The 25,616-nt window shown below is 39.7% G+C and overlaps 1 protein-coding gene across 1 annotated transcript; it reads left to right on the top strand.

Annotated features, from left to right (window-relative positions):
* The first annotated feature begins 3,247 nt into the window (after window positions 1–3,247).
* On the top strand, window positions 3,248–23,615 carry ppm1bb (protein phosphatase, Mg2+/Mn2+ dependent, 1Bb). Its single transcript, XM_033985371.2, is given in 7 exon segments — window positions 3,248–3,431; window positions 3,434–3,571; window positions 3,574–4,068; window positions 4,570–4,687; window positions 7,266–7,377; window positions 10,268–10,325; window positions 21,484–23,615. Coding segments are annotated over 7 exon segments (1,107 nt in total). The 5' UTR covers window positions 3,248–3,275; the 3' UTR covers window positions 21,514–23,615.
* Window positions 23,616–25,616: the final 2,001 nt, after the last annotated feature.

Here is a 25,616-nt window from a genome sequence, read left to right as displayed (position 1 = left end):
ATCGACCAAAAGGGGAAGGGACCAAGTGACCTGATAGTGCGGAAAAGCACTTTGAACGGCCTCTGAGTAATAACGTTTCTTTCATGTGAGAAATGGAAAATCCCATGTGTAAAAGGGACAGATATGACATTTGAATTGGAAGGAATGTGTCTGTATAAATTTTTTTCTTTCCAAATAAAAATAAAATGGAAGAAAAGAAAAAAAAAAAATATATATACTCTCCAGCATTACGCAGCTTTTGGACCAAAGTCTCACCTACAGCTGTGAAATGAATCCCTATTTTGTCTGGGTAACTTTAACTCCTAACAACAACTGTCAAAGTAGTATTTTTTTATTTTGTTTTCTTTTTTCCTTGTAAGATGCGTATTTGTTTTGATACAGACATTTGTGTCCCTGATTGGTTAATCCACCTATCAATCACGCACATCAGGCCGATATTTGCTGTTTTTAAAGTATCTGCTCTCAGCCTTAAACTTCCAGCACAGGCCAATATTTTGGCCGATCTGCTGCCTCAAGAATCCACATAAACCTTTATTTGAACACTGAAGAAGAGATAACTAAACCCTCCATATTTAGGCCTAGTTCTTTTTTTTTCAAACAGGAAACACTCTGTTCCACCTTGTGATGTCATCATGTAGTAATACAGGAAGTGCTCCACTGTGTTTTTAAACTCCATACATCTTCACTAGAATCACTGGGATGATTTCAGACCTGGAATTGCCAATCTCTACTGAACTAAAGGTAAAAGAAGCTGTTGACTTGAAAAATACCCCTTCATGACATCACAAGGTGGAACACAGCTTTGGAGATGTAGACAGATGTGTTTTGGGGTATTGTGCATCTGTTGGACAATGTGAATGAAAGAAAATGTAGGATGTCACTAAATGGTTATTGTGTTAATAAATGAATAATTTTAATCTTGTTATTTCTTTACACTATAATCTTAACAGAAAGAATGATGTGATGCTGATTTTGAGTGAAATGACTTCAGTCAAATTAAGTTATTTTGGTTTAATTCAAATGTCCACGCAGAAATAGTTCTGCGTGAGCGTCTCAAACAGAAGCAGGTGTCGTTTGAGTGACACCTGCTCCATAGGTGCTTGTACAAAACATACATTTTTTATGATGGGGCTGTTGGCCTGTTGTTTTCTACTTAATGTGAGTAGTTTCTGAAACATAAGACAACTCTTTCTCTCTCTCTCCTTCTCTCGCTAGCTATCTCTCCTGCTTTTCTTTCTCTCTTTCTTTCTCTCTCTCTTTTTCTCTCTCTTTTAAGTAACTTTAAAAAGAGAAGAGAGAAAGAGACTTAAGTAAGTGCAGAATTGGTCTGTTTTAAGACTACCTTTTTCTCGCTCTTTTTCTCTATCTCTACTTCTCTCCTTGTTTCTCTCTCTGCTTTCCCATCTAGCTCTCTGTCCTATTTATCATCTCTCTCCTCTCTTTTTCACCTCTTTTCTCTTCTGTCTTTCTCCCTCCTCTTGTTCTCTCCCTCTTTGTTTCTTTCCCTCTCACCCTCATTCTTACTTTCTCTTTCTCTTCCTCGCTGTCTCTTTCCCTCTTTCTCCCTCTCTCTTTTTCCCGCTCTCCCTCTCCATTCTTGTCTTCTCCCTCCTTCTCTCACTCCCCCTCTTTCTATCCCTCTTTGTCTCTCCCTCCCTCTCTTTCTCCCTCTTTTCCTCTTCCTCTCTTTCTCCCCTTTCTCTCCCTCCCCCTGTCTCTCACCCTCTTTTTCCTCCCTATCTTTCTCCCTCTCTTTTGTTTTTCCCTCTCTTTCTGCCCCTCTCCCTCCCCCTGTCTCCCTCATCCTCTCTCCCTCCTCCTCTCTCTCTCTCTCCCCCCCTCCCTCTCTTTGTTTTCCCCTCTCTCTGCCGTGTTTCCGTGCTCTAAACTGAAGTGAACATGAAACTAGTGTGTGTCACGTTTTGCTGACAGACTGTGTAACACAGGGGTCAGCGCCGCAGCCGGAGCAGAAATGAAATCATTGTCTGCAGTTTGCATGTTTCCCAGGCTCCACTTGCACAATACTGTCTGAGAGAGCGAGTACGGGAGCCCGGAGGGACACAGGCCCGTGGTGTGAATTTGAGAGTGTGCTAATGATGTGATTGCTTTTAGCGTAACAGTAACTGAGCTAATAGTTAAAATTAAGTCAAAGAGGATGTGTGTTTTCAGAAGCACACTGTCGGTAAACCTTTGCTCTTTGGCCACAACCTCTGTTAAGTTAAACAACACGAGTTTAAGAAGAGTGAAGCAAAGGTTGAGCTGTCGGCCTCCAATCTAATTTCTAAAACTTTTAAGAAATTGGATGTTTTTTTTACTCACTTAAATACAAAAAAACAACAACATTTAAATACTTCCATTTTTAAAACTAGACTTGTGGTTCAGTTCAGGACTAACCCTCATCTTAACACAAAAGTATTCACCTTATCCCAGACCTTTTTGTGGTCGCCGCCATCTTCATTTGGGTTGTATTGTTTTGCATATTTCTATAAAGTTCTATAGGACTAAGAGCCGTTTCAAAGCCCCCGGAGACTCGGTGCAGTGTTGACTTGTTGTTGCACGTAAACATTGAACATTTACACAAATCGACACTACTTTATTTTAGCGCTGAAACTTTTCCCAAATTCTCCATCGAAAGGAACTGGATTCCCACTTAACCAAAAATAGCATGGTTTAGTTGCATTTATGAAAAAAGTAGGCGGGGCTGAATAAGCTCAATATGGGTTTGTCTTTTGCTTTTGCTCTCATAATGAAGCCCTCTCCCTTGTGTGTCCTCAGGTGTAGTAGGGATGGGACGATTAACAGTATTGTATATTGCGATAAAGGGTTAACAATAATCGTTAGTGGCACTTTTTATATAATCATGATAATCGCCAACAAAAACAATCGTCACTGTGCCACCAGAATATGCAGAAAGAAAAAAAATCTCCCTAATGATCTCCTCTAAATCACTGTTGTTTTCACTTATAACAAAGTACAATACTTCAACAGTTGTTTAAATATGGAGCTTATTCATAATATTCAAATTGTAATTATTCATATCCAGAACATTTTTTAAACTGATAATTATCCTGATATAATTGTTAATCGCAATTATTCTGGACATGATAATCGTGACACCAAATTTCAGTATCATACCGTCCCATGCCTAAGGCGTAGGTAGTGATGGGAGCAGATTAACTGAATCTCTTAACGAAGCCCTCTCCCCTGTGTGTCCTCAGGTGTAGGCAGCGATGGTGTGCCTTCCTGGACAACCAAAACGGAGAAACACAGTGCCCATGGCGAGGGTAACGGTCCTGCGGTTACGGCCTGAGCTCCATGCAGGGCTGGAGGGTGGAGATGGAGGACGCGCACAACGGCCGTTGTGGGACTTCCCCATGGACTGGCCGAACTGGTCGTTCTTCGCCGTGTATGACGGCCACCGCGGGATCCAGAGTCGCCCAACTACTGTTCAGGACACCTGCTGGAGCACATCCTGTCAGGGGGCGTGGACTTCGGCTCCACCCCCTGCTCCGTGGAGGGCGTGAAGGACGGCATCCGCTCCGGTTTCCTCAACATAGACGAGTACATGCGCAGGCTTCTTCAGACCTGCGGCAGGGCTTGGACCGCAGCGGCTCCACGGCGGTGTGCGTGCTCCTCAGCCCCACCCACCTCTACTTCATTAACTGTGGCGACTCTCGGGCCGTCCTCTGCCGCCATGGCAACGTTGGATTCTCCACACAGGACCATAAACCCAGCCTGCCTCGAGAGAAGGAGCGCATCCAGAAGGCGGGCGGATCCGTCATGATACAGAGGGTCAACGGCTCGCTGGCCGTGTCCCGGGCACTGGGAGACTACGACTACAAATGTGTGGACGGTAAGGGCCCCACGGAGCAGCTGGTGAGCCCGGAGCCTGAGGTGTGTGTGCTGGAACGCGCCGGCGAAGGGGACGAGTTCATCGTTTTGGCCTGCGATGGAATCTGGGACGTCATGTCGAACGAGGACGTGTGCGAGTTTGTGCGCTCCAGACTGCAGGTGTGTGAGGATCTGGAGAAGATCTGCAACTCTGTGGTGGACACCTGCCTGCACAAGGTGAGGACGGAGGAGTAGAGCGAGCATTATATACACTTTTTATCTGAAGGTTTTTAGGAATAGGTCTTTCAGTTACTATTCTGTTTTCTATTGAACCAAGCTGTGAGAGCCAAAATTAAAATCTGTCAACTGGACACAAAGTTGTAGGAGTGAAGACTTGGCTGCTCATCCAAGCTGCTTCTTCAGTTCTGGTTAGATTACGGCTAGACACTGCCTTATATCTATCTGCCAGTAATCTGACCAGAACTGAAGATGAGCTTGGATGAGCTTTTTGTCCAGTTGATAGATTTTAATTTTGTCTTTTACTATGGATCAGACCTGCACTACTGAGGGATTACACAGACATTGCACCAAGTTGTTTACTAGTAGTATAATTTTTTGTGCCCCAATGCAACACCTGCCCCTATAACACCAGGAAACATCACCAAACTATTTCCCCCTTACATTCTCCTGTACCTCTTGATGCCTCTTTTTGACTCCTCTTCTGCCTGTGTCCCTCAGGGGAGTCGGGACAACATGAGCGTGGTGCTGGTGTGTTTGCCCGGAGCGCCCAAAGTGTCGGAGGAGGCGCTGAAGAAGGAGGAGGAGCTGGACAAGTATCTGGAGACGCGTGTACAAGGTCAGTTTAACACGAAACGCTCCGTAGTCCGTATTTGGAATTCTGACTGTGAGTATCATTGCAACCAAAGAGCCAATGTGGAGAGAGCCTGTTGGAGATATATACGGCGTAATACCTACCGCTACCACAATTTCCAAAGCATGAAAAATGTTTGCCCATATTTTATCTACATAGAGCAAACGTGTGTGGGTCTGATATTGAAACTAGAATAACTATATTTGTATGCTTATAACCTCATAGCATTGTAATAAGTGCGTTTACTGTGAAATCCACCTGCTATTGGCCAATGGTGTTATAAAAGTTGTGTAAATATTAACTTTTAATCTTTGAACTTTTGATATGTGGGGAAAGCTACATCTTTCTTTACCCAATACATTAAAGGTCCCATATTGCACTATTCTCTGATCTATGATATAATGTTGTTTCCTCATCACAAACAGACCTGGAGTTGTGTTTTGTTTTATTCACATGTTTAACACACAAACTCTGCATATCTAGGCTTGAGTTCTTCTCTCAAGCTGAAAACAGTCTGTTCCACCTTGTGATGTCACGTGGTAATACAGGAAGTGCTCCACTGTGTTTTTAAACTCCACACACCTTCACTAGAATCATTTGGATCATTTCAGCCCTGGAATTACCCATTTGTACTGAACAAAAGGTAAAAGGAGCTTTACTAACACTGTAGAACTTAAACTACCACTTCATGACATCACAAGATAGAACAGAGCATTTTGAGCTTTGGAGATGTAGACAGAATGATAATAGTTACTCAAACATATGTGATGATGGAACAAAACACAACTCCAGGTTTGTTTGATGTGGTTTTATATTTTACATGTCTTAAAACTCACAATAGTCAGTTTTGGTTAATATAGGACCTTTTTAAATGGGTATTGACTCCACGTGCAGGTCATTTTGGGTGAGGGTTTTGACCTGACGACCTTGGGTGTGTTTGAGAAATGCTTTTTGGAGGGTCAGCTAAATCTTGTGGCCTCATCCAGAACTGACTGTGTGCGCATAAAACCAGGGCAAAATAAACATACTTTAGATTGTACAAATATTTGCTCCACATCACGTCCGCACCAGTGTCTAACGCTTTCCTCAGAGTGGGAGATACTTCTACAGAACAGATGTTATTATTAAACATATTATTGTGTTTTTACAGCTACGGTCATTAGCTTATTGCAACATTTTGATGAAGTCTGACAACAAGAATGTTACCTGTTGGCATGGCACGCTTGATATGCTAATGATGCAAGAGACAATGCTAGCACTACAGTCTTAGTAGGAACCAGTGTTGGGAAGTAACTGAATACATAACCCTAACTGTGTTCTGGTACAATTACTTTTTCATTTGGTGGTGTTCAGAGTACAGTTACTTTTCTAAATCAAAAGGAATACATGGCTGTGCTTCATTATGTAATTTTGGCTTGAACTGCATAGAAGTTGCGAGAATAACACAAACACAGCTCTAAGCTTTAAGGTCCAATGGACATTAAAAAGCCTAACAAACAGGCTGGCTCTAATTAACTTTACACTGTAAAACTGTGGCCCCTCTCTCTGTAACTGCTGCTGTCAGACTCGTCATTTTGGTCTTAAAATGTTCGTATTAACCCGCTCTACATGATCCTAGTGTTTTTATTTTGCTATTTTCTCTGTGAATCAAGATATGAACATTAATAACAGACAAATCGCCTTCTTTCTCCGAGGTTGCTCCCGCTAGCGTTAGCAACAGGTTTGATTGACAGAGGAGCCTCGCTCCAGATTGGCTCTTTGGTTGCTATGATACTCGCAGTCAGAATTCCAAATATGGAACTTTGCTCCTTTAACTTCTAGCCTCGATGAGCTTCATTTAACTGCAAACAAACGCTGTAAGTGACGTAGCACTCATTTAGAATACTTCTACACAGTTACATACTGGAATTTCCCCACTGTGGGACTAATAAAGGCTTATCTTATCTTATTCATAGACTGTATAAAGAAGTGGACTAAGTATTCAGAATACAGTACTCTGACTGAACCATGTAACAAAATATATTTTAATTCAGGTATTTTAGTTCAGTATTATGTTACTAAATGCATTCTCATTATTTTTGTAAATGCATCTCAGTATTTTTCCCATCACTGATAACAGCATAATTATTTCTTGCATTTCTTGAAAAGAGGGTCTCAAGTCTCACAGCTGCTGGGTCATAGTCATGAGCTTTGGGACATGACGCACGCACAAAAACTCACGATCATGAGGAGCGACTTAAGGCAAAACACACTTAAATTCACACTCTGAAGTTGTAGGTTCTATTTCTTTATATAAATAACTTTTTCAATGAAATGACAAGGCACGTTTATTTGTATAACCTGGTCCTGGTTTAGTCCTGGTTTAGTTGTGGTTTAGTCCTGGTTTAGTCCAGACTCCGAGGACTTCAGAGACCGGCTTCCTGCTGGTACCCAGAGTGTGAGATGGTTCATATGGCACTAACATGTAAATGTTTTTCTTTGAACCCAGGACAAAAAGAACATCTCCATCTTTGCCATCTCTGCAGCTTCATTTCACAGACTCCTTGTATTGTTTCTTGTGTAGACCTCTTGGGCGGCTGTGGAGAGAGTGGACTGCCCGACCTGGTGACCGTCCTGAGGAGCATCGCGTCTGAGAACATCCCCAACCTCCCCCCGGGTGGAGGCCTGGCCAGCAAGTGAGTCCACACCAGATACACAAGCTAACTGCTAATGCTAACGGGGAATAGGATCAAATTTCATAATTGTTAAGCAGACAGTATCCACATTGTCAAAGCAGACCTATTCTGCAAAATCAACTTTTCAGAGATTTTAACTGTGTTATAGTTGTATTAAGTCTGAAGTTGACATTATAGTCTGAAGTTGTATTTGGAGTGATTCATGTTTGAGTAATCCCTTATTTTCAAGAAGCTATTTTGCCGATCTACCCCCGTTTTCACCTCCACCAGTACACGCCAACTGTGACGTATGCACTTCCTTCTTCAGTTTTATTTTCTTAATCAGTGATACTCGTAGGATTCGGCAGCGTCACCTAGTCATTTTGGCACAAATGAAAAAGAAATGTGTTGCTCGCTGGTGTGATGTGCAGCTATAGGGGGCACAGACAGCATACGGCTCTTTGTTGTGATGACGTTTACGGCGACGTCAGTTCCCATTGGGCACCACAGTTTTCCAATGTAGACTCGTTTCTTTTATTAAGTTGTTTTAGATGAATATTGCGATGATGAACACAGTCTGGCCCTGGATTATACAACAGTATTACAAAATCACACTTTGATTTTCATTATAATATAAACATAAACTTTAATAATAGAATATAAAAGAACTGCTAAATGATGAGCAACAAATTACTGTATGAGATAAAATCACTTAATAATTCACTTAGTAATTTGAATGAAGTGAAAACCATAGTCTCCTCTTGATCTATGAAAAACACTGCTCTACTGTGTGAGAAACTTTACAAAACCAGGTTAATGTTTTATAAATGGACAGATATTTGGTGATTATGGATTGACATGAATCATTTTAGTTTTTAGCTATTTATTTTGTATTTTTAGTTCTTGCATTTATATTGTGGTCTAAATTAACCTGATTACCAATTAAACCTACTACTGTTGACTTCCCATTCTTAAATCAACACAGTTATTTCTTCCTAAGTTGTTTTTATAGACCACGATTCAGATATTAAGAGAAGGCCTGTGTTCATGTTTGAGCTTGTAGTTCTTATGATTTGGCAGAGGCTGAGACCCAAACGATCAGATATGAGTAACATAAACAAGGATATGTCCAGACCGGCAGCGAAACCTCTGACGGCACTGGTTTTGTGTATTTTAATAAATGCCAACGATTTTTATCTTTTGAAATGACGCTCACAGCACATCTTTAAAGCTTCAGGGTCATTTAAGGGTCCACCTGAGGAATATGAGAAAATGTGCAGTGTGGTGTTTTTGGCGGTATCTAGTGGTGAACATGCACACAGCACGGACACGTTTTCTACACTTAAGCTATATTTCAAAATCAACTGCCTTATATGCTATCAGGAAAAAAAACAACAACATTCAGTCTCTTTTAATCATTTCAAAATTATTATCAATTCACAATTATTATTTTTTTTAAATCCCTTTTTTCTGAAATAATAGTTTAGTATCTGTAGTCCTAGTCTGTAGTCATTTAGTATCTGTAGTCTAATGCTTTTTCCCTGTGTATTCAAATACAAACTCCTAGAGAGAATTAAACTCTTGAATAAGTAATATTTTTTGATTCCTGACCTTGTGTTGTTGGCCTCGATTAGTTTAAACAAGAAAACACATTTGTGAGCATCATTGTGCTTTTAAAATCAAACTTCCATTACCTCACCTCCTCTTGTACTTGAATATTAAAGTGCACAATGGAACTTTCCTGATGGAGCATCCACTGCCTGCTTGTCTCCATAGAGATGGCATCGCTCTGGCTGGAATTTTTCACAATATGGCCTTATGCTTCCATCTATCTATCTTGCATTTCTTACTAGTGTTTTACTGCTCAAAAGGATCTTAAATCAGAGTTATTGTGCTTGTGTCTCTAGAGTTATAATCTCTTACATCTGTGGATCATTGTTATAATTTGCACATTGTAAATCACAATATTCATCTAAAATGACTTCATAAAAGAAACAAATCCGCTGACTTCCGCGTTAGAAACTGTGGTGTCCAATGGGAGCTGACGTCACAGTAAACGTCATCACAACAAAGTGCCGCATGCTGTCGGCGCCCCCTATGGATAGATGCACATCACACTAGAGATCAGCCCGTTTTTTTTCATTTGTACCAAAATGACTACGCGACGCTGCCGAATCCTACGAGTATCACCAAAGGAAGTGTGTACGTCACAGTGGGCGTGTCCCGGTGGAGGTGAAAACGGGGGTAGATGGGCAAAATGGCGTCTTGAAAATAGTCGATTAAAGATTACTCAAACATGAATCACTCCAAATACAACTTCAGAGGCTCAATGAGAAGATACAACTAGAACATGGTTAAAAACTCTGAAAAGTGAATTTTACTGATTTTAAAAACATGCATTCGTATTGTGAGTGGGTCGCCTCTCCACAGATCTGTGTTTTAGCCTGGCCTAGTTACACCCCCTGCTTACCTCCATGACGATACACATTTAATGCCACACTGACACTCTCGGCAAAGCAAAACAATCTCCATGACGACAAGCAGGAGGTGTTGCTCTGCCCAGAATGTTCCACAATATGGCATTATACTTCTACTCATCTATCTTGCATTTGTTTAATTAATGCTCAAAATTATGTTGAAAACATGCACAACAATCAAGGCAAAGCTAAACAATCTGTTCAATCTCCGTGACAACAAGCAGGCGGCCTTCCCTCAACTAAAAAAGTTCCGCAGTGTACCTTTAAGCATATTATAACGCATTAACAGCCCATAAAAAGACTCTCATTTCTGGAGGTATATATAGAGCGGAAGCCGGAGTCGATCGATACACATTTACTCACCATTAATAGTCTGTGTGGAGGCCAGAGTGACTTTCTAAGCAATTTGTTCCTCTTCCCTTTGTGCCTTTTAGACGCAGCGTTATCGAGGCTATCTACAATAAGCTGAACCCTCACAGAGAAGAGGAAGGGGTGAGTTTTATACCCACGACTACAGGGCCCGAGTGACCTATGGGTGCTGGAGTGACCCACGGGTGCTGTCTATAGGGACCCCATTATGGTCATGTTTGTGTTGTTGATGCTGGAGAAGAATGGATGGTATTTGTTGGAAGGAGAAAGAAAGTGAAAGATGCGATCAGATTTACCTTGACCAGCGTTAAAGAATGTAAAGAAAATATACAATGGAAACATTCTTGGTTTGTGGGAGAGATCTGGAGAGAGAAAGAGCTTTTGAGCCAAGTAAGAAATGAGTATGAGTAGTCTACAAGTAAGTATGTGTTTACAGGCAGAGGTAATGGTGTAAGATACAAGATGTTTTACCTGTGGATATGTTTGCGACCCTAACATAAGGTGAAACATAACTCTTTTCTCATTAATCAAGATGTTATACAGCAGAAATGATTATAAACGCCTATATTCATGGGTTTCAGAATGGTGCCATAGCAATCAGCAATTATATAAAATGTACATCTTTTGAATGGTAACCTGTCCTCAAAATGGCGCCATATAAGAGGAACCTGATACACATGGAATGAAATTAAGTTTAGTTTGAACATCTTTTCTGAGAATGCCTGGGGAATGCCTGAGAATCTTTTGGGTCCAGACCCGCGAGTTGGAAATGAAAGTGAGAAGCCAGCGATTGAATGCTTGTGAAATCAATAAATAAATCCATCATATTATTTTTATATTGGTTATAGCGTACAGTTTAAATACTGAAATCCATCCACCATTTTCACTGAATTACTCAGATCTCTTGCTGTTATTATGCAATTTTTTTTTTTTTCATTTGTTTTGTTATTTTTATTATTACAAATGTTTTCTAAACTGCTCATTTTACTAACTACAGCAAACTACCCAATTTTGTGGAATACGATTTCTACTTGCAAATAAATAACATAAGATTGTGTTAAGATATGCTGAACATTTGTAAGTTAACGATAAGCTAACAACATGCTAACACTGCCCTCATCTTACCCCTGAACTTAATAGTTCAATCCGATCATAAAAATAAATAAAATCATGTGATTGACTGTTATAAATTGGGCTATTCATTACGAACTACATGAAATAAAATCGTAAAATATTTCAAAAGCCAAATTTATGTTCAGAGCCTCTTTCCCAGGGGCTGTGAGCTCGTATGAATCGCATACTTGTTGTTTTATCGTTTGAGAAGTCTGGTTTGTAGCCTGAAGTTTTGGGTTATAAATGTAATGTGTATTTTTAAGTTATAAGATCATTTATTGTGTTTTAATTTAAGTTTCTGTCAAAGCCTCAACTATATTTCTACTTTACACAAATAGGATTCTTGTGAGCGTTAAGCCGTGTTATAATGGCAAACACATCTATAGTTGTTTTTGTTTCATTCACACATGTTTGAGTAACACTTTATTATTAGTCTGTCTACATCTCCAAAGCTCAAAATGCTCTGTTCCACCTTGTGATGTCATGAAGTGGTAGTTTTCAAGTTAACAGCTCCTTTTACCTTTAGTTTAGTAGAGATTGGCAATTCCAGGGCCAAATGTTTCTAGTGAATGGAGTTTATTTAGTTTAAAAAGACTGTGTAGCACTTCCTGTATTACCACATGACATCACAAGGTGGAACAGGAGGAGTGTTTTCTGTCTTAGAGAAGAACTCGGCCTAAATATGCTGGATTTGTGTGTTAAACGTGTGAATGAAACAAAACACAACTCCAGGTCTGTTTGTGATGAGGAAACAACATTATAACATCGATCAAAAAAGAGTAATGTAGTGTAATATGGGCACTTTAATGTTTTGTTGTGTGGAATGCTGCCAGTTTAGCTTGGTTTTAAAATTGGCTTTGTTAACATTTCTTTATTTTTACAATGGATGTTAATGCTAATGTGTGCTTGTGTTCAGCTTCTCACGTCTATTTTATGAATGAACTGGGTGATGTTTCTTGCTATAAACCAGAGGAAAGTGCCATGAAAGCATTTAACAGGGCCTTAAAGTGAATTTTACAAGCAAACCAAGTCCTGAAATACATATAAAATCTATAGTTAATCATTGAGTTGTCAGCTACTTTGAGACCCGTTCTAATGTCCTAAAGCATGTGTAATCAATGTGCTGTAACTGTTTTGAGCAGCTTTATATACTATTTGTTTGTTGGAGCCTGGGTAATTTGCCATTTTTTGGGGGAAGTTTGTTTAATGGCCTCGGGAATTGTAAAATTTTGATTTCGGAAGGTGAAATTTGGGTCTTGGATAACTTGTTCCGGCTAACAAAAGGGTAAACTCTAATGGTTTGATAGACAGTTAATGAATTAATTATATACTCTTTTCATGAAGCCAATAGTTCCCGTTCTCTCCAAAAGTTCGGAGCTGCTCTTCCTGCATCGTTCATTCTCTCAGGATTTAGCAGAGTAATAAATCAATATTTAAATATCAGACTGAAAGTTAGGGATATATGATGACAGATGGCATTTTAACGATGATATAAGCACTTAACCGGAGGAAACTTGTGTGTTTTATAAAAGTAGGGATTTGTGTCTCAAAGCTAATGCTATTGCTAACCTAATTTAATCTTTACGAAAATACATCTAACGACAAGTCCAGCGTTTTTCTGTGCAAAATCAATCATCAGATTGTTGTTTTGTGTGCCATTTTGAGATTTAGATTAGGTTAGCATTAGCATTAGCCTCAAGACCCAAATACTTACTTTTCTAAACACATTGGCTTCCACTATTGAAGTAGTACATCGTAGTAAAGGTCCTGTGATTATCTATCTGTAACTTCCTGTCTGCTGCCAGGTATTTAAATATTGATTTACTTTAGCATGACTTGGCTAATTTCCAATACAACATGAATGGAGCAGGAAGTGTTTGAGAGAACCAGATCTAGCCAGTCTACAAAAACACCCACAAAAACTAGCCAGCATTCTCAACCCTTTGAAAGAAAACTATTTTGGACTTTGAAATCATTTTTATCAGGACGTTGCCGATGTGGGATATTGCTTGTCTGCTCAGCGAACTAAATGCCATTAATACTTCCTGGTTTAACTTAAAGAGGTAAAATCACAAGTAAAACTGATGCACTGAACAAGCTCCATCTTCCTTTCCAATATTTACTGAATGCAGTGATGTGCTGGAAGTGTAATATCTTATTTGATATTTTTAGAGGTACAAAATGTTAGCTAGCGATGCTAACCTGGTGCTAGTCTGACGGCTGGTGTCGCCCCAGGCCTGTGCGGGGGGAGAGGAGGAGAGTGAGGAGGGAGGCGGGAGTGCGGCGGCCCACCTGCTCGAAGCCCTGCGCCACTTCCGCATGAACCACCGGGGGCAGTATCGCTCTGTGCTGGAGGAGACGCTGGCTTCGTATCACCTTCGGGACAGTGATGATGAACCGGCGCACAGTCAGGAGGATGAGACTCAGCCCGCCTCCCCTCCCTCTCCCCCCTCGCCCCCGCCTTCACCCGCCACTGAGCTGGAGGCCGGCCCAGATGAAACCACACCCTCCCTGGACTGACCACGCCCCCTCCCCAAAGCCCCACCCCTAACCCGCTCGTAAAGTGCATATGACAGGTTTTCATTTTCTTCAAATTCTGACTTGGTTTGGTGGGATAGTACCTGTGGTAAATATTTATAATGATAAATCAGTTAAGTGGCAGTGTGTGGAGAAAAGAAGTTGAAAAGAAAAATACAAAAATACAGGAAGTAGCTTTGAATTCCTTAGCATTAGCATTAGCATCCCTTTACCTGTGTCATCAACGCTCAACTATTTACAGGCAAGAACGTCTGATTATACCTTCATTTAACAAAACAAAGGCGTTGTCTTGTCTGCACAGTTATGATTAGACTAATAAAAATAAATGACACGTTTTGGCCCTTGTTTAGATTATGTTAGCTAGGTAACAGTTATGCAACTACCTCTACCTGTGCCACATCTACTGCCTATGTCCAACCAGGAAGTAACATTCTAAATTTAACTAAAATTTAAACTTGAAAAACTAGGCAACATATTTGGTAAAATCTTAACTCTAATGATGTTAACTATGTTTTTGAGTTGTCAAACCTGCCATATGCACTTTAAAACACCCCTCCCCTCTGCTGCAGGACAGAACCTGAGTCATATCAGCCATTGTGTAAATGCAGTGATAGTTTTTGTGTTGAGAATGTAATAAAAGTATTGCTTGATTTCATCCAGAAGTGCCAGACCTGTTGTCGCTCTATTTGCACATAACAAACTTGTAATTGGCAATAAGAAAGTAACATAAGGAAACATAATACTTAAGAATGTGAGATGGTTATTTTGCTTTTTTTCACAGATGGCATAGTAGTGGACCAACAGACAAATCTGTGCACAGCAGCGCCCGGCAACCTCACTGTTAGCATCATTACTTCCTGTCCAAATGTATCTCTGTGAGGTTTTTGCCAAGTCATCTTAAAATGAATAAATATTAAAAGACAAGGCAGTGGAGGACACTTTTGCATTTAGAAAGAGATGTTTGTGTCTCAGTGCTAAAGCTAATGCTAATTTTGAAGCATTATAAATATTAAAACAGCAGCACAAACTAAGTAGGCCACATTTAAAAATAATTGAGTAGTTTTTATTTTAATGGGTTGTTTATTTTATGTTTTCGGATTTTAATAAAAGTGACTGTTAGCTTTGAGACACACTGAGCTAATTAGCCTGCTGCTGTGCCTAGAGCCTATTCCTATAAATGAAAACCATGCTAACGTTCATTTTGCACAATATACAGATATCTGAGACACTCGACTTTTAGCTTTTGTTTATACTGTAAGGCATATGGTGTACTTTTATTTGCATTTTTTTTCTATCCAAATGAAGGCTTAAAAATGTAGTTGGAGAGGATTTTAAGTTTTTATTATATCTTCACTAGAATCTGAAACAATATCCAAATTTTTATTTTACTATGTACAAAGACAGACTAGCATCAGATGTTAGCATAGATAACTGGTTTCTTGGTCCACTATCTCTGCTGCATATAACCGATATGTTCTAGTTGTGATCATAGTAAGAGAATAGTATACTGGATTTCAAATTAGCCGTTAGCTAGCAAGTGGCCATTTTGGATGTTCAAGTTCTGTCTTTAATCGCAACTTTTTATTTCTAAAACCACTTTTCCATGTTGACCTTTTACAGTTAACAGAAAAATGTATTCAGTTTGGATCATATGTAAAAGTGGTTGGCTCCAAGCTACACCTTTAGCATTAGCATTATTAGCTTCTGGCTGAATTCCCACTCAATTTCCTCTGACCCCGCCCCCTTTGCTGTCGAACCAATGGACTTTTGATCTGCCATGCTCCACCCATGAACTCTGGACTCTGTCTGTTTGAGTTTTGATTTAGCTTGCTATTTGAAAATGCTATTGTTTTGCTTTTTTGTTACTGCCGCTTGGGGATTTTCTGAAATTTATAAATGTTTTTGCTTGAGTTTTTCACTAATGTTTGCATAAATCACACTGGATTCAGACAGTTTGTTTTGGGTCAGTGTGGCACATATTTAGAAACTCAGAACTGTTTACAAAAAAGCATATATAGGCAAGATATCTAAATGACTTCTGTGAAATAAACTCTACCCTAAACATGCAAATTTGACTAGTCCTCCAGCTAAGTAGCATCTTTATTTGATCTGATCCGATACTTGGCCTTTGTGTACTCGCCGATACCGATACCTGTAACTAATGGTACTCAGTTTTGTTACTGTACAGGAGCAGAAAATAAAAGTATCTCTAAAAGTCTATAAGAATAATTGAGATTTTGAGGACTGAAGTGTGGGTCTTGGTCTTGATGATGATGATGGATAAAAACATTATCCTCTGAGCACATGGCTAATTATGCAGAGTAAGCAAAGTCCATGTTAGCGCTTTTGTCAGCCTGCAGTCTCCGTACTTATTTGACCAAGTACCATGTCCAGTCCAAAGGCTTAATGAAGGTATCAACGAGCTAACACAAATGTCTTTTCTGTCTTTATTAGCGTACTTTAAGCATCTGTAGAGCTTCCACAGTCTGCATTAAAGCTGCTCTGAGCGTTAGCATTAGCCACAGATGTCAGCAGCGGCAGTGCTCGCATTTTCCGGTCCTCATTCAGGAAAATGCAGAGGGGTATCGGATCATTGATTTGGTCTGACTACCCATATCTGAAAAATGTGCAGTATCGGAGCTTTTGCCAATGCCAGTATTGTATCGGAACAACCCTAATTCTTTATGGACCAGAAAAGTATCTTAAAAACTGGAGATGGGTAACTCTACTCCTAGCAGGTCTATTGTCATTAATATGTAGATTTTGTGGTAGTTCTTTCAGGGTTTCACATCACATGATGACATCATAAAGACCTCTGTTTAAGTGGGAACATAGCAGGACAAATAGTTCTTCTAATGCATGTTGTTGTTCAGGTCTAGTGCGATCAAGAACCAAATCACAAACATGAATTCGAAATCTGTTCAGTTTTAATCAGTAGGTTCAACACTTCAGCATTTTACTTTTGGATAAGGATATTTTGTTTTCCAGGTAACACCAGATCCAAACTAGGACCAAACCAGGCTATTCCTGGTCTAATCTAGGGCTAAACCAGGACTATAACAGGTCTAATCTAGGGCTATACCAGGACTATACCAGATCTAAACTAGGGCTAAACCAGGACCATATCAGATCTAAACTAGGGCTAAACCAGGACTATACCAGATCGAAAGTAGGACCAAACCAGGACTATACCAGGTCTAAACTAGGAGCAAACCAGGACTATACCAGGTCTAAACTAGGAGCAAACCAGGACTGTAACGGGTCTAAACTAAGGCTATACCAGGACTATACCAGATCTGAAGTAGGACCAAACCAGGACTATACCAGGTCTAATCTAGGGCTATATCAAGACTATACCAGATCCAAAGTAGGACCAAACCAGGACTATACCAGGTCTAAACTAGGGCTAATCTAGGGCTATACCAGGACTATACCAGATCCAAAGTAGGACCAAACCAGGACTATACCAGGTCCAAACTAGGGCTAAACCAGGACTATACCAGGTCTAAACTAGGAGCAAACCAGGACTATACCAGGTCTAAACTAGGAGCAAACCAGGACTATAACGGGTCTAAACTAAGGCTATACCAGGACTATACCAGATCTGAAGTAGGACCAAACCAGGACTATACCAGGTCTAATCTAGGGCTATATCAAGACTATACCAGATCCAAAGTAGGACCAAACCAGGACTATACCAGGTCTAAACTAGGGCTAATCTAGGGCTATACCAGGACTATACCAGATCCAAAGTAGGACCAAACCAGGACTATAACAGGTCTAAACTAGGGCTAAACCAGGACTATACCAGGTCCAAACTAGGGCTAAACCAGGACTATACCAGATCTAAACTAGGAGCAAACCAGGACTATACCAGGTCTAAACTAGGGCTAAACCACATTTTAAACTGGATTATAATATAACTACAGTTGTTCTTAAAAAGGACTAACCCAAAGGATTACAAAAGTATGATTTAAATCTACTTTCTAAATTAACGCAGTCCTGCAGAGAAAACAGGAACACCGCCTCCTCCCCAACTGAGAAAATGACATCAGCATCCAACAAACTAAAAATTAACCCCCCTAGAGGAAATCATTTTAACTGCACACGGACTAAAATACTGTTCATCTCTGACCCACCCTCTGGCGTTGATCCACTGTTTGGGAAACCCTGGTCTAATGCATTATCTCTCCCTCATACTCTGGCTCTATTCTTGGCCGATCCTGGAGTTTTGCCAGAGCTCCACACAAACACCGACTGGGGACAAGCACCTGAGTCAGCCCCACAATCACCTTAAACAGCCCGCAGATACAACAGGAAACAGAACGGACAGCACCATCTAGAGGCCTGCTGGAAACCTATTCTCCAAAATCGATTTTTCGATTTTTCATAGCTTTAAGCCGCGTTATAGCAGTTTCCTCTTCACATTTTTTACCCTTGAAATTGTTTTTGGAATGATTTGTGTTTGTTTGAGCAATCTTTAATCATTTATTTTCAAGACGCCATTTTGCCGATCAAACCCCGTTTTCACCGCCACCGGTACACGCCCACTGTGACGTACGCACTTCGTTATCCATTTTTATTTCCTTAATCGGTGATACTTGTAGGATTCGGCAGGGTTCGTGTAGTCATTTTGGTACAAATGAAAAAAAAATGGGGTGCTCGCTAGTGTGATGTGCATCTATCCATAGGGGGCGCCAACAGCATGTGGCGTTTTGTTGTAATGACGTATACATCGATGTCAGCTCCCATTAGGCGGACCTGTTTCTTTTATTAAGTTGTTTTAGATTATAATGCGGTTTAAAATGTTCAAATTATAACAGAATGATCCACGAGTGTCAGAGATAAGAACTATAGAGCACACAAACATTTGTACTGATTATGTGAAATGGTTTTGATTTAGTTAAAGGATACGCTGATGTCATTCTCAGAAGGGGGTGGGGGGGTTCTGTTTCAAATATATGATTTGTTTTGGGGGTGGACAATAAAAATAAATTCACAAAAGTTAACCCAGATGTTTAGAATGTATAGACGTGAATTGTTGCCATCTGAAATGTTTATCACGGCTCATTTTTGGTTAAAAGGACAAAAAGCAAAGATTTCAACAGATCTTATTATAAGGATTTCAATATGTATTACACTAGAAGCTCGGTATCCATGGGTTTCAGAATGAGAAATTAGGACTGATGCCATAGCAATTAACAACTTATAACTAAATATTATATCATTCAGTGTGAAAAAAGCATGAAAATTACATTATAGCATAGCAAGGAGTTGATACCCATGAATAGCTCAACAGTTCACTGCCCACGTTCATTGGTCATAAGGTCCTTCTGTTGCCCTGGGAAAGTGGTAAACATTACATTTTAAAGGTCATATTACACAAAATGGACTCTTGTGAGCTTTAAGTCATGTTCTAATGCTGTTACCTCCTCAAAAACAGACCTGGAGTTGTTGTTTTTTTTATTCACACATGTTTGAGTAACACTTTATTATTAGTCTGTCTACATCTCCAAAGCTCAAAATGCTCTGTTCCATCTTCTGATGTCATGAAGTGGGAGTTTTCAAGTTAACAGCTCCTTTTACCTTTAGTTAAAGTGGTCAGAGTGTTTTCAGTTTGAGAGAAGAACTCAGCCTAAATATGCAGGGTTTGTGTGTTAAACATGTGTGGATGAAATAAAACACAACTCCAGGTCTGTTTGTGATGAGGAAACAACATTAGAACATATATATGGGCCCTTTAAATTAACCAATGCTCTTTAACTCTCTATGAACAAGTTCTGACCAATGAGAGTGTTGTATTTGTTTGTGTGGACCAATCATGTTTCAGAGATTTAAAGATTAAAGATTTGAGGTTTAACACTTAAATCATGTCCGTTCTTCTGTCTATTGTGTATTAGTGATAGTAGTAATGGTAGTAATAGTAGTGCTGTCTTCATTTATATATTCTGTTTTCTGCAGGTTCGGTTTATTTTCATTTTGTTGTTAATATGTAGACGTGTATTGTGTATTCCGTTAGTAAAATGAAAACCATTATGTAAAAATATGGCAGCTACTTTAACCAAATCCTTCAAAATGTTAAATGTTACCTCAACCTGCAGAAATCCCTGTTGACAAAAACGTTAGCTTATAGAGTCCTTACTGTCCCTTTGTTTGGTTACACAATCCTTTACCGACTAAAGGCACAGCTTTTTGTTGATTTAAAACCTAAACTTTTGAACTGACCCATGTGTGAGCAAATACACCTTAGCAGAAAGTAGTTGGGTAGTTTTTCTTTCACTGCTGGCCATGTGACTCTTCATAAGGTGAGACTCTTAAACTGGTTTACACAGACAAAGCTCATTTATGTCCCATCAACCTAAAACATAAACAGAAGGTCAAGCTATTTAAAGATGGGTCAAATGCAGAGGACAGATTTCTCTCTGGCATAATAACCTTAGCTTTTGACCATAAATACATGAATTAAAAGGTGCTAGCTAAAATGCTGCTACGTAAATGCAGACTAACTCAGTTATGCCATTTTTTAACAGGACATCAACAGATCTATTTCTATTATTAAACTGTATTAGATCAGTGTTGCGGTTTACAGTTAACTAAATGTTATAATTGATACTGTGCAGCTGCTGTCATCAACATTCCCTGGGTATGTGATGCTAACTGAGGGCACTGCTCTGTCTGAAGCTCTGTTACTCAAGTTAGACTTTAATCTGCACTTTGTTTTGACACAATCTGACCAGAAAGAACTGGAACTTCAACACGGGATTTTGTGCTGTTAAACAAGTCCCTCTCAAATATTACACTCACAAGCTAGCTAGCATTAGCCAACAGTTTTCCAGTTAGTCACTCTCACCTTTTTGTTGAAAATCTAAACAGGACCATGAATGCTCATGTTAATCACAGGCTCCTGAAAATGTGCTGTTTAAATCTATTTTGTATTATTTTCTTGAGTTTTCATACAATCTAAAAACTTATCTGGCAGTGTTTGCTAATGTGTGCTTTGTGTCACCATGGTAACTGCTGAACATTCCACCATAGACATACATGAAAAACAGCCTTGGCGTGATGTCACTGCATCGTATCAATAATAATAATGATCTATGGTATAGTTTAATAATAAAATATCTGAAAAGGCACAGTATTTCTTAGGAGTCGGCCAGATTAACCAAAATCAGTTTAAACGGAGTTGGCAAATCGCAAGGACAGAGATTTTTAAGTACCGTAATGTCTTCTATAAATGACAAAATAACCAGGTTTATTCTGCATAAAAACTGCTAACCCTGTAGTTTAGATCTTTACAAACATGTTCTGAAATGTCCCTTTGTGTCTGACGCCCTCCCTGTGTCTCCATGGGGTCTTATTCTGCTTAAAAACTGCTAACCCAGTAGTTTAGATCTGTACAAACATGTTCTGAAATGCGATTTTTGTATTAATTTGCCAGTTAAGATTTCAGTCTTTTTGTCAATTCTTGTGGATGTGTTAGAATCTGAACTTTGAACAGAATCGTGATATTAAAATATTGAAAATCATTTAATTATTGCAGTATTGGTAATGGCTTTGCGAGTTGTAACCTTTTTGATTTACCTTTTTGAACAGATTATAACACATCCTCCTCCATTTTGTTTGTTTTCAGACCGGAGGCGACCTGGAGGACCCCTGGTAGCGTGGAAACCAAGCTTGTTTCTGTCCGGTTTCCTCGGCAACATCGTCCCGAAGAGGAGCCACAACTCTCTCTCTATCTCTCTCTCCATCGCGCCGTGTTTATCTCCACAAAATAATCAACAAATCATCCCAAACAACACAACCTAAACAAAAGAACGGAGGAGATGCGTATGGCTGGAGTGAGTGACAAAGCGCCTGAATGCTAACTGTGTGTACGTGAGTGTGTGCGTGAATGAACAAAATTCGACAACAATAAAATAAAATGCGCCTTCAAAAAAATTCAGAAATGATTTTATGAACTGAAATATTGTGATGGTAGGATTTTACCATTGAGATTCTGTTTGATTTCTTGAATGTTGACACCTGACTTCACCGCGACGTAAATGGACCTAGCGTGTTTGTGGTTTAAAAGAAGGCGGAACTGTTTTGGGGAAAAAACTTTTCGATGTTGATTCCTTACTCTCCTGGACCTTCTTGTGTGTGTGAGCAAGTCCAGATCATGAGATAAAATGCCTAACACCCCTATCGCTTTTTCGCCCTTGGACACATATTAAAACGCAGACATTTACATACAAGTACATAGAAAGGATATGTCTCACCCCCTAGTGGACCACACAGGAACTGACTTCGTAAAATACAAAAGAAAAAAGAAAAAAACATGGTCTTTGGAGACTTGTCGTAACATTATTTAAGATATTTAAGTCCAAATAGCTATCCAGTGCCTTCACATGTTTTGTAAGATTATGCCAGTTGTCAACAGCAGGGGGAGTAGTGTACAGTAAAGTTTAAAGACGCTGTACCTGATTTTTACAGTCTTAAAAACGTGACAAATAGAACAATGAGTTTATAAGCACTTTTCACAACTTTCAGAGGCCAGTGAAGAGTTTCATGATAATGCTAAGAACAGCATGCTAACAGCGTATCAGCTTTACTTCCTGGTTTGTGGGGAATACAGCTTTATAATTAGATGCAGAAAGTCACACAGAGGTCTCATTTTGACCCTTAGAGCTGCTTTTACAATAGATCTGTAAAGGGGCAAAACAAAATGTACTTAATTATATGAAAAAAACAAAAAAAACAGGTGCAGCCCCTTTAAGGTAAAAATGAGAGCCAAGCACTTACTAGCTAAAATGTGTGTATTAACTGTATATAGTGAATTTAGCAAGTGGCTAATGTCTATAGAGAGATACTATTTTGGTAATAAATTAGCCATGTATTAACATTTCTGTGGTCGTCATAGCAACGTTAAAGAAATCAGACGCCATTTTGGATGTACAGTATTTGAATGGCACTGCTGCAGCTCTTGACTCCATCTAGTGGTACATGTTGGAATAGCAAGTCCCACGGCTGACACTTCTGCCATTAGCATAGCATTCAGGTGTTACATTGGCAGTTCAAATGAAAATATTGTTACCAGAAACATTTCAGATGGGATTTAAAAACAATCTGACCACTTTTTGTATTGACCCGAAGTCTGCTCCTGATTGGTCCATGACAGAAAGGGGGCGGGGCTTACTCCACACTCACCTGAGCACCGCATGAGGACTTCTATAGGATTCTGCGTGTACAGCTTCATCTTTTTTTTCCTTTCTTGACCAGCGCTTGGACAGCCATTGGATTAAAAAAAACTTAAACATGACATAACCGCGAAGGACCTCTGAACCTCTGCCGTGTGCGAAGTGGATTTCAAATGTTTTTTTTCTTGTTTTTTTTTTTTTCTTTGTTGATTAGACGATGATAATCATGATGGGGGCGACATGGGACGTTGGTTCACTGCAAGCAACAACATGAACTCATGGCAAATTTGGGGGGATTTTGGGGGCCTTGTTGAATCACTGGTTGGAGCAGGACATTAAGCCCAAGTTGCTCAAAAACAAAATGGCGGACTGTCCTGGAGATGGAGGAAAATCGATATATTTTTTTCTTTTATTTTGTATGTTGTCCATGAGGTTCCTAGCTGCTCGCTGTGTAGAGTGAATGACTCCCTGTTTTAACCCTTTCTGGTTTCAGACTGCATTGGTAATGTTTGTATTGCTGTTGTTTGATGCACTCACATTTGATTACAGAAAGCGTCTATATATGAAATAAAAGACCTGCCAAGGACCTCCTCTCCACGTCTCATTTCGGAATACAGTTATAAAGATGTACGGGTGCACGATTATGACAAAAAAGTATTATTTTCTTAAGGTCAGTATTTACAGTACATTGTGTGACGATTGTGAGAAGTGGACCAATAGGAGGATTACGCAACTTCCTGTGTTTGAACATAGACCTGGATTAGTTAATACAGTGAGTAACTTTCTTTTTTCTTTTTTCTTTTTTTTTAAGTCAGCCCTATTGTGCTCGTGTGTCTCTGTAGTTCTAATCTGACACCCGTGGATCATTATGTTATAAATTTACACATTTAAATCACAATATTCATTTAAAACGACTTAATAAAAGCAACAAATCCGCTGACTTCCGCGTTACAAAACTGCAGTGCCCAATGGGAGCTGACGTCGCACAACGAAGCTCACATCACACTAGCGAGCAGCAGATTTCTTTTGATTTGTACCAAAATGACTATGCAACGCTGCCAAAACCTATGAATATCACAGGTTGAGAAAATAAAACTGGAGAAGGAAGTGCGTACGTCACAGTGGGCGTGTACCAGTGGAGGTGAAAAGAGGGTTAATCTGCAAAATGGCGTTTTCAAAATAAGCAAATTATAACTAGAAACAAGCACAATAGGTCTGCTTTGTGTATACAGCCGCCTTAGTACAGTCCATATCTCACTACAGTTCAGGTGTCAAGAGCCGCCGCCTCAGATTAGATTCGATTCTGAACATCTGCAGCTCATTCCAGATTGAGAGACACCACCACAAAACCTGGTCTAATCCAACTCTCCCTTAATTTATCCATAATCCCAAATCACCATCTCCACTGTTTCAAAGGTGTCTCAATCTGGGGTGGGATTACGGGGACGAGCCGTGCACCTCCGCTCTTGTCATTATTGTTATTATGATAATGTAATGTGTCTGAGGGGGGGGGTCAGGTCATTTGGTGATGGTTGCATTTTTTTCACGGCACACGCCAAATTTAAGCCGTGACAACAGAGGCAAACGGTGACCCCTTAAAAGACAATGTATGAGCAGATGTCGCTAATCTGACATTAATTCATTATGTTGACTGGATAATTAAATGCAAATAAAAACCCAAAAAACCTAAACTAAACATATTGGTAATTTTAATACTCCACATCTATTTGTGATGAGGAAACAACATTAGAACACGGATCAGAAAATAGTGCAATACTGGTCCTTTAAAGGTGCACGATGTAACTTTTCTGGTGGGAGGAATAATGGAGATATTCTATTGCTTTGCCTGGATTGTTCCACAGTATGGCAGCAATCCAGTCTATCTCCATGGAGACAAGCCAGTGCTGTAACCAGGCCAAGTTTACAGGTCAGATATATGGAGAGGAGTCCTCGCTCATAAGTTATATAAATAAGTCTAATGCCATACTGTCAAACATTCCAAGTAAAGCATTAAAATCTCCATGGAGACGAGATGTGACTGTCATAACACGACTGCATTATAGTAACTTACATCAGCTTTAAACTTTAAACTGTTTTAAGTTTTGTGAACAAAGTCATATCTAAAGTGCTAGTCATACTGCATAGTTAGTGTTTTTTATGTGTACTCTATACTTTTACTCAAGCACAAGTGTAGCAGCAGTACCCCTTTCCACCATTTGAGTCAGGAAACAGGAAAGGGAAGAGTGAAGAGCTGATTCAGCCATTGATGCAGGCTAAAGAAAAAGGAGAGAGAAGTGACCATAGTGGGACTTAAAGTGGGACTAAACAACTTAACTCCGCCCCCAACCACATTTCAAATAGCTGCTAAATTGAGCAGTACCTGGAAGACTCGAGAAGGGAGTGAGGGGAATGGAGGGGCGGACTCTTGGGGTATAAGGGGCAGTGTGATTGGTCAGGTATGCACTCTTCAGACTTTAGCTAGGTGTTTGTAATCAGAGACACCTGGCTGTAATCAGGGTAGTGCTGTGTGATGTTACCAAGCACTTAAAGGCCCTATATTATTAATATTATTTTAAATTGAGTCTTG

This window comes from Periophthalmus magnuspinnatus, chromosome 19 (assembly GCF_009829125.3).
Source record: "Periophthalmus magnuspinnatus isolate fPerMag1 chromosome 19, fPerMag1.2.pri, whole genome shotgun sequence".
In the NCBI taxonomy this organism is placed as follows: Eukaryota; Metazoa; Chordata; class Actinopteri; order Gobiiformes; family Gobiidae; genus Periophthalmus; species Periophthalmus magnuspinnatus.
Note: the sequence above shows the minus strand (reverse complement) of the source record. Positions and strands in the feature narration are given on the sequence as shown.